The sequence below is a fragment of the Bidens hawaiensis genome, unplaced genomic scaffold (assembly GCF_021521415.1).
Source record: "Bidens hawaiensis isolate Kalapana, Puna unplaced genomic scaffold, B.hawaiensis_p1.1 tig00076961_1, whole genome shotgun sequence".
Classification (NCBI taxonomy): domain Eukaryota; kingdom Viridiplantae; phylum Streptophyta; class Magnoliopsida; order Asterales; family Asteraceae; genus Bidens; species Bidens hawaiensis.
Window position 1 is genome coordinate 9,704 of NW_027503268.1, and position 10,504 is coordinate 20,207.

Here is a 10,504-nt window from a genome sequence, read left to right on the forward strand (position 1 = left end):
TTGTTCTTCACGCAGCACGCTAAGGATTTGTGATTCTTCCCGCAGTGCGCTAAGGATTGTTGTGCCAGCCTTCGCGCTCGCGCACTCAGCCTTCCCGCGCTTAACCCTTGTATCTTCTGTTTAAATCTAGCCGTTTGCTTTTGTGTTGTCTTATCTTCTGTGCTGTTGACCTAACCTATCTAATGTCTGAATAGTTACTTTCGGCGCAGCATGCGTACCAACCCCCATTGGTTGGTAGAAAAAGTGACTGACATTATCTTTTGAGATCTGCTTTTGCCATGCTTGACCAGTACCTTTATCTGAACCGCCCATGCCTGTTACTGTGCCCTGTCAGCTTTATCTTGCCCCCTGCAGCTGCCATATCTTTTGATATCTTTTGCTTTTGGATTCTTATGCTTTTTGATATCTTTTGCTTTTTGAGATCTTTTCCCCTTTTCTAGGGATTATGTCTCCTAGGGTTTCTCTATAAATAATAGTATTATTTTTCCTAACACATCACACACAAAACACTTAATCTCTCCTGTTCTCTTGCCCCTTGCTCTCTCTGCCGTCTTCCTCTCTGCCTCCGTCTTCCTCCTTGTTCTTCCTGCTTTTCCGGTAATATATATTATAATTTACTTATTAATTATGCTAACTTATAATCAAGACTTAAAACAAATCATTAAAACAATAATCTTTAATTATAGGTTAACCTTGCTTGTTTAAAAGTTGGTTCTTGCTTTATCTATCACCGCATCGTTTATCATGTGAGTTATCTCGTATCTAATCCCTTTTTATTTTAAATGCTTTGGGATGTTCATGTGTTCATACAAAACTTGAGTCTTAAACTTGTTTTTGAACTTTAGTCGCGCAGTATCCCATGTGTTGAGGACGTTTACTTGGCTGTTTATTTGTATGTGTGTATCATTAACCGCTTTGTTCGGCCTATTCCGCAGTTCCGTTGGTACCATTAGTTGAACACGGGAGACCTATCGTTTACGGTTTTCTTTGTTTACACTTGCACAGATGTTTTCTCGTTTTTATGCTCAATTGGGAGCATGGATTGAACTATGATCTATGAACTATCTTAGGCTTGATCACAATCTGATTACACCCTTGTTAAACTCTAGACATACACGTGTTGCGCGCAGATTTACTGTGATTATCTATGATTATCTATTAAACTTGATTTCTCACCAACACGCAAGTGTTTGACGTTTATTTTAACACATGTTCAGGTTTGCAGTAGCTGTTTTGGGAGCTTAAGGACACGTAGGAAGTTCTTTATTTTGGACCTAGATTAAAATGTATCAAGACAAGTTTTCGCTGTTCGAATGTTATAATTTATAATATATTGATTTATGTTTGATTTATGTTCTTTATTTTCCCCGCTGCGCGTGCGCGATAAAATGTGTATTAATAAATATTGACACCAATAGTGTCGCGAGTAATGAAGCAATATGTGGCGCCCCGATGTATAATCCGCCTTTGGTCGGGGTGTTACAATAACAACGTCGTCGTTAGTTGCCTTTGTTGTCGGTTTAAGCTTAATTGTGTTTTAGAGTGTGTTTTTATAGTTTTGGAAGTGGTTTAACAAGTACACACCATACCCTGCTATTTATAGAAGGTAAATAACCTATTTTTAGTAAAAAAAAACCGGTTCCAACGGTCAAAAACGGCTATATAGCCGTTGGAACCGGTTTGTAACGGCTATATTATTTGAAATTCAAAAAAAAAACGGTGGAACCGGTTTTTACGTAATAACCGGTCCCGGTTCCTACCCTACCCGGTTCCTAAAAGTTGACATTTCGGGGCATCAGTTCGGGTCGGGAACCGAACCGGTTCCTGACTGGAACCGGTGCCATTTCCTACCCGGTGAGAAAAAAACCGGTTCCAAACCGGTTCGGGTTTTCCAAGTGTACCCGATTTGTGCACGTCTATGTAAGGTACCTTGGACATAGCGGATAAAAAATCCCATGGTTTTCATGTAAAAGCTCTTTTTTTTTGCCCTTCAAGTATCTTGCTGGTCAATGCTTTATAAAATTTCGCTGTTAAAAAAAATGAATGTGAATCATTTAATACTTTATATCTCATGTATCAATAAAGAGAATGACGACGCTTAGCCTGCTAATTTCAATTATTAAAAAAAATAATTACATAGTATATATTGTTTATTTAACTAGTTTAATCATGTCTTAAACATGTGTCTACTTGTCAACTCTAATTTAACTATTACACAACCCCTCACGCATGATAAAATGTCAATGAGGTCATCCCTCATGCAAGTTTACATTCTACGAATTGTTTGGACCATATGCATAAACATAAACATTAGTGTCACTATGAGGTACATGATTTATATATGAGATTTAAATACCTTTGAATAATTAAACTTATAATATGATTGTCTAGTATTGTCTTACAAAAAATAAATTACATTAAGAGTTTTTGCACTAACTAATTATTAGTTTATGGACATGACATGATTGTGGCAAGTCTAATTGGTACCACATGGATATGGCATCCTACTGACACGTGTAAGTCTTTATCATTATTTGATTTTCAACTTTAATAATTGTGAAAATAAAGGCCTTCAACTTTAATAATTGTGAAAATAAACGACTAACAGATTGTCCGGTAACTTGTTATGATAACTTATTAGCTTTTTCAGGAAGTTAAGTCTGATTTGGTAAATGTTAATAAGTAAGATATTAATCTTTTCATGGGTTAACAGCGTTGAAAACAAGATGATTTAAAGTGTTAACAGATTTTAAAATTCTCTATACTCACACGAGATATTTTAAGAATTGTTTTAAAATTAAATTGATGGGGGTTAAAACATTTCCTAAACATGAGGTAGAGTGAAAAGGGATAAAAAATGAATGATGTAACACTTACATGAGGTTAAAGAACATGAATGCATATCCGATGACCCTATGCTCACACTTCTTGTGTAAACGACGAAAGAATTAAAATGATCTAAAAGTTAGAAACACATTATACAACACAAGGTTCATGATTTGAATAGTTAACCTAATACTTGAATTTAATTTAATAAGAGTCAGCAAAGATCACTTGATTTGAATAGTTGACACCTATTTCACTTAATGAGGGTTAGCAAAGATGTAGGCATATGATAGTATGACACGAGTACGTAACTCATCCATTAATGAGATCTGAACATATTCACCATTATTTTATTTATTTTTTTTTTCGAAAGGCAAATTATCCAACACTTAAATTGATACCACTATCAACTACATAAATGAGGCTTTAAAACATGCTTGTAACATCCCATATATTATTATTCCCTTTGGGTTTTATTTTAACCATTGTGCAATAACAAAAATTTTTGCTTTCGTGTTACACATCGGTCACACACACACACACAATAACGCATACTTGACATTGACGACTTGAGAGTTGTTATGTGGATGCATTTGTATTAGTAACGTTACTTGAATGAAGTTACATAAACTAGTTTACGAATTCTTTTTAAATAAATGAGATTGTGTTAGGAATCTTGTGCAATTAAGTTGATATATAATTTTCCAAATGAATACGCTCATATATACGAGGTTACATAGATAAATTTTCATGTGATCAAAAGCGCGCAAAGGTGATGACCACTCAATTCATCCACATTAGTATTTTGAAAATAAAGTTTTGACAAAATAGATTTCATAAAGTATTAAATGTACGTGGATCTGAAATTTCATAACACGGCAGGGTGGTTGTTTGTAGCAACCTCCACGACAATGGACACTGGATTGTCTTTATGTGTCGGTAGTAGACTTCAGATGACCGATAGTAAACTTTAATGGTATTCATGATCGGGAAGGGAAGGGACATGGAGGGTCGAGACATTAGTGTAATTATCTGACAACATTTTTGCTTTTTCTTAAATAATAAGTTTTTGAAAGGTTTCCTAAAAATTGAAGGTTATGTTTTGGAAAGATAATGTGATAAGGATATAACGGCAAACCCTACTATTGTGTATGAAAATGTTTGCTTAGTATATATGTCTATGGTGCGAAGTGGTTAAGTTGGTATTCATAATAACAACCTTATATATGTTTTGTAAAATACATAAATGTTGTTTGACACATAAAGTATGTTTGAACCTTTCTAATTATAGACTCAAAAGCTGCGTGTTTCATGTGAGTCAAGCATGAGGCAACTTTGGGTTTTATAACAAGGACATAAGAGTTAAGACGTCTCATTTTTTGCAACAAAAAAAGAAGTGTACAGTTTTTTTTAGTTAGTCAGTTGCAATTTTTTAATCTTGTAATGGTTTAATAGTTGGTAAATGTCATATTTTTTAAGTCTTGCAATGTGAAATTGCAGTGTATATTCAATTACATCACGCCCTAGGTTTTCAGGTGTGAGTGTGACATAAGAATCAGAGGAAGTGGTGGACTTGATAACTTTAGAGGAAGTCCATTTGTTTTATGGAAAACACGATATTCATATTTTAGACATGATTGATTATACTATATTAATGGCAGAGGTTGCAAAGCCAAAAGACAAAGCTTAAAAATTTGTGAAATCAAATTGGCGATGATTTTTTGAACGCTTGAATAATTTGTGCCATAAAAAAACGATGCCTTAAAGCTTAAAAATGGCACATAATAACACAGGTCTCAAATATAACCAATTAACAACTATAGCAACATGAGAAATTCAGACGATACAAAACTGACAACTAACTCAAATCTCGAATATAACTCCAGAAAATTCAAACTTCAACGACATAAAACTGTAAAAAAAAAAAAAGTTAACACCAACAAGCATATCATTCTAAAAGCAATTCAAGCATATATCAAAACCCTTTCTGTATAAGCGACTAACACCACATCGGACCAAGACTAGCTTGATATATTATAAATCTGACACATCAGCATGCACACCCTCCCGACTGCGGTTGCTGTTGGGACCCACTTGCATTTCCGGACTTGAGATTTACATCAACCATGTCCTCCTGCTTTGTTGATGTTAGGGTCTCCATTCCTGGTAAAGCAGCAGCTATTTTTCTAAATAAAGCCTGCAAATTTCATATTTACTCATTTCAGTATAATATACTATTTATAATATGGCCATTATGGCTTTATACCCTCCACATAACCAAATTTCATATTTACTCATTTCAGTATATACTATTTGTAAATAAAGCCTGAAAAGGGTACTTATGTCAAAAATATAAAAATGAGTATATATGAAATTTGTTGGGCTATATTAAGTTTTGATGGTGACAATAGGAATGCGCATGGCTCAGACTGGGTTCGAGTTTTGGGTTGAGTTTTTGAAAACTGCGGTTTCGGTTTCTTCAGTTTTGGGTTCGAGTTCAGTTTTTTCGGTTTTGCCATTTTGGCTTGAAATTTCTGGACCAAAAATAATAATTAATGGATTATTATACATTTGGGCTAAAATATTTGTGTTACACTATTTACTAATTTTTTATAAATTAATTGAAAATCAAATTTATGATGAAAATCCATAAGTTTGGTTCGGTTCGGCCATTTCGGCTTCTAATTACATGCAAAACCAAACAGAAAGTTCGGGTTTTATGGAAATATAAAACCAAACTGTCGGTTTTTTGTTTGGGTTTGGTTATATCAGTTCGGTTGTTCTAGCTTTTTTGGTCTCATGCACACCCCTACAGAATGATACATAATAAAAACTAAAAGAAAAGAAAATAATACACCAAATATTATTCTAGTATTGATGTTTACCTTAATATTAAAGCCAGCTTTGGCACTAGTTTCAATGTACATTACATTAAACTCACGAGCTTTAGTTTCTCCTTCCTCTACGGAAACTTGCCTGTTATAATATATGAAATCCATTATAATAAAAAGTGGACTTTATAAAGTTAAACTAAGAGTAATAATCTATTATTATCATTATTCTTATTGTATTACCTCTTATCTACAAGGTCGGTTTTGTTTCCAACAAGGACGATGATGACATCACTACCTCGCTCGGTACGAACCTCCTCAATCCATTTTGCAGTGTTCAGAAATGATTGTCGGCCTAAAATCATTTTACAAGTTGTTGGAAACACAAATACCGTCAAAATAAAAAAAAAAGGATTACGTGCTTGATGAAAATATTGTGTAGGTATGTACACGAACAGAACGTTCGTTGGGAAGTTCGTTTATGCTACTTCATTCAATAAACGAACGAACATTAACAATATTTTTTGTTCATTTAGTTAAATGAACAAATGTGAACACATGTCTCAAACATTCATTTATGCTTATTTATGCTTGTTCGTTTGCGTTCATTAATGCTAGTTAACTAACTTAGTTTACACTATTTAAGTTCATTCAGTTACGTTCGTTTATAAATTTGTCTTTTTGGGAACATTACAAGTTTTTAGGTCCAATAGATTTACTCGTGTTATCTAAGTTCTGTTTGTTCATCTATCTTCAGTTATGTTCGTTTGTTCGCGTTCGTGAACCATCCATTTATACCTACTTAAACACAAACAAAAACACGCTCATTTTTTAATGAACGAACACAAACGAGAAAACCCCACCCGTTTAATTGTTCGTGTTCAACCATTTGTTCGGTTTAAGTTAAACAAATGAACATAAACAAACACGAAAACGTACTTGCAACATCAAAAACAATGACAGCAACAGAGGAGTCCCTGATGTAACTAGGAATGAGACTCCTGAACCTTTCTTGTCCAGCTGTGTCCCTGTAAATATTTACCAACACATTAATGACGTTTTGTTACAGTTAATTAATAAAAACAAGTTTCTGGAATATGTAAAAATCTTACCAAAGCTGTAAACGAACAGTTCGATCTTCAAGATACATTGTTTTGGATAAAAAATCAATACCAATAGTAGCCTGAATACAGCATACGAATTCAAAGTATACTCATTAGAGAGAGAAACACGGAGAGAAATATACAAATAAAAATACAAAATTAATATTAACATAAACTGATATAAGGGTAATTTGGACTTTAAAAAACTTCAGTAGCTCTCTTGGAAGTGAATGTAACAAGGAGGTAAAAATAATGAACATATGAGACCACAGCATCGTCGTAAAACTCTTAATGCAGGGTCAAACGTGTAATTATAGAAAATATTAGCCATTAAAAAAGTTGGAAACATACTGTATAGATTACTAAGTCCCAACCATAAAATTGACCCAATCACATGATTAGAATGTCAGTTAATAATAAAACTTAACTCTTTAAACTCTCAAAATGTTCTAGTAATTTTATATAATTCTCAAATATATTTAATAAAAACAATATAAAATTTTAATTATTTTACTTTTTAAATTCTCAGAAGTCCGAAGAAATCTATGGTGGTTACTTCTGTTTTATGAGAATCAAACTAACCGACCTCTAATGGGTTTCTAACAAGAATATATTTATAATTTATGAGCGCATGTAAGCCGTAACTTAATTGACATATGAAGTTATTAAATTAATTCCGTCCCATTGTTTAGGCATGTTACACCATCACCCTAATTCGTGGTGTATCGTCCAAACAGCTTCTACTTTGATTTGCACGAACTTTTGGGATTCTAAAAATACACTTTTGGGTTAAACTATTCATGAGGACTTTCTATCTTGGATCTGCATAAGCAAGTAATCGATCATAAAAAGCACCAGCCGCACCAAGGGAGGCGATTGGGGTACCTCTTTCCGTATGTGAGATGCAATTTATTTATATAATTTCTTTTCATATTTCGCATAGGTGTTTACCATCTCCTACCCAAAAATTAACTATAAATAAGTTTTATATATGATTTAAGAGATAAATAACATATATCTACAACCTAAAAGGCAATATGTACAACATCCTGATTCAGAAACCTTCCCAGTACGAAACGGTGACCTAAAACCACGTCTCGTGTCGCTTTTTCATGCCCTTTATGCACCTCAAGTGCGTTTTTGTACAACACGTACGTTTTTGTGTTGAAGGGAGAAGTGGATCTAAAGTTATCAGAGCTCACTTTTCGGTACTTCAATTTATCGTCCATATGAAGTTCATATGTCATAACTGCAAGTCTGCAAGCTTGCAAGGAGATATTGTAGCAACACGGCATTTACCTAAGTGGCAAACGATATATTTGTCTTGTCTGATTAAACCAAAGTGAAATACAGTTAGCAAAACTCGAACTCATTCAAACCATTATAATTGGATCTGACATGTACCACAGAAAATCAGGAATTAAACTCTCTCACCTTTCTACTTAAAGTGGCTTTAGAAAAAAATGTGGATTAAGTACCATCGAAGACTATGAACTTAATTTCATTATTTTTTTGTTAAAATGTGGTTTTTTGTCAAGTTTTGAATAATAAGAGAAAGCATAAATTTAATCATAGTTATCAAAGACGCTAGACGCACTCAAGGCACATAGAGCCATAGGCCTCACCTGGGGCCTACGCAAAAAAAAGTGAGAACCTAAGAAAATAAAAGCGCACTTAAATAATAAAATTATATTATATTATATTATGTAAAAGAAAATTAATACTATTATTCATATAAAATAAAGAAAAACTATTATATAACATTTACAATAATCTAATTAGTACCAAAAGTTCAAAAGAGTCAAGATTCAAATGTAATTCCAAAACTTGAATAATAAAATGTTCAAAGTACCAAAATCAAATACCAAACTGTTCAAAACATGAAAACCAAAACTCTGAAAAAGTAACCAATAGTAAAGATTCAAATGATCATTTTTCTTGATCCGTCATCAATACTAGGTGCCGTCAACTTCAAAAGCAAGGACCTAGGAACTAGAAGCGCATATACTGGGCCTTGCCTGGAAATTGGGCCTAGGCGCAAGAAGTGAGGGCTTTTAATAACTATAAGCTTAACAGATATTTTTCTTTATTGTAGAACACATTAGCTAATTAATTTAAGTAAAACCTATCGTTACATAAGATGATCAAAGCAATGCTAGCAATAAAAGTTATAATAACTTATAAAATCATCAATTTAATGTCTATTTAACATTAGAATAGGTGATCATCTTTTTCTATCAGCTGGAATGACCAGAATAATGCTGTGATCTCTTACAGCCTGTATACCCTACGATCATGGTTGTAAAAATCCCTCCTAGGCGCCCATTAACCCCCAATTAATCTTTAGTCGGTACCCCACCAACTAGTCGCCGATTAACCGCTATTTGGTCAAAATCAGTCAAAATTGAACATTTTATTAACAGTGTTGTTAAAATCCCAACTAGGCGCCGATTAATCCTCGATTAATCGCTAGTCCCCCCCCCCCCCACTTATTAATTTTGGACTAATCGGTCAATGGTCAAATCCGGCCAAAATCAGGACTAATCAGACTTTAGTCGGCTTATTCTGATGAGGTTCTGGCCAAAATCGACATATTCCAGCGAGATTCAGGACAAAATCAGCAGTTTCCAGCCAAAATGTGTTTGTGTATATATAAAACTAAAAATTATGCATTAAAGTTGGATCCGATAGTCCCTACCGGCCGACTAGCGATTTCTACAACACTGGTTTTATATATAAAGCCTGGTATATATATGTACATAATAAAAACTATATATAAATTCCAATCGGGCAATCCATATTAATCCGGATTAATCGCTAGTCCTTACGCACCGCCCGAACACGACTTAACTATAAAACCCTAACTAAACACCAGAAATCAATGAAAAACCCAAAATCCGAATATGATCGGACAAGTTAATATTTAAGAAGGTTACCTGATAGGTGTTGTCGAACTTATCGTACATGAATCGAGTGATGATGCTGGTTTTACCAACTGACTGATCGCCTAAGAACACCAGCTTATACTTTGCTAAAGCTGAAACTGGAGCCATTGCTTTGCTTTGAGACTGATAATCCGGCGGATGTCACGGAGATCTCGCCGGAATATGTACGGATCGGGACGGAGAGAAATAAGGGTTGGGTTTGGTTTGGTTTGGTTTGGTTTATTTGTTTGGTAACAAGGAATGAGTTTTGACGTCTGTATGAATAATTATTACTACTACGACTTGACCAAAGTCAAATCTAAACTTGTTATTTCTTTAGAAAAAAATACAAATTTTGTCTTTTTAAATTACATAGATTATGAAATGGGTTTTTTATCAAAAATAGTTACACTCTTTGTCCTTTATTTGGATGTTTATCATGATTTTTGTCCTTTAAGCTAACACCCGTTAACTTTTCCCGTTAAACAGCCCCATTTCTTTACTTAACTACACATTAGTGCCTAAAAAGTATTCAACTTTCAATTTTTTAACAAAGTTAGGTACTAAATCATAACATCCGTTAAAACTTAACAGTTTTAACGAAATTGAAAGTTGAATGCCTAAACAAGTGACTTTCAAATGTTAGTACTCAATTTTGTTTCTTTCAAGAAACGTTAGGCACTAATTGTGTAGTTAAGCCCATGGTTGTAAAAGTTGTTGGGCGAATCGGATGAGTGGATAAAAAACATGTTTTTAAGCGTTATCGTGTATTTTAGTTATTTATATATCGAACACGATCTTTTTAAGTTCTTTTATGGTT

The 10,504-nt window shown here is 33.7% G+C and overlaps 1 protein-coding gene across 1 annotated transcript; it reads right to left on the reverse strand.

Annotated features, from left to right (window-relative positions):
• Window positions 1-4,692: 4,692 nt before the first annotated feature.
• On the reverse strand, window positions 4,693-9,914 carry LOC143606755 (ras-related protein RABH1b-like). The gene is made up of 6 exons (XM_077082419.1): window positions 9,697-9,914; window positions 6,770-6,840; window positions 6,597-6,685; window positions 5,901-6,012; window positions 5,712-5,802; window positions 4,693-5,023 (listed from the first exon to the last, which is right to left on the reverse strand). Exons 1-6 carry the CDS (start codon window positions 9,811-9,813, stop codon window positions 4,877-4,879), a joined length of 627 nt encoding a protein of 208 aa, XP_076938534.1. The 5' UTR covers window positions 9,814-9,914; the 3' UTR covers window positions 4,693-4,876.
• Window positions 9,915-10,504: the final 590 nt, after the last annotated feature.

Excerpts from the sequence above, each read along its gene's own strand:
- LOC143606755 (XM_077082419.1), bottom strand. The coding sequence starts at position 9,813 with ATGGCTCCAGTTTCAGCTTTAGCAAAGTATAAGCTGGTGTTCTTAGGC. Across the intron at positions 6,841-9,696 it reads AGTTCGACAACACCTATCAG|GCTACTATTGGTATTGATTT; the intron begins GTAACCTTCTTA and ends TGCTGTATTCAG. Across the intron at positions 5,803-5,900 it reads ACCGACCTTGTAGATAAGAG|GCAAGTTTCCGTAGAGGAAG; the intron begins GTAATACAATAA and ends ATATTATAACAG.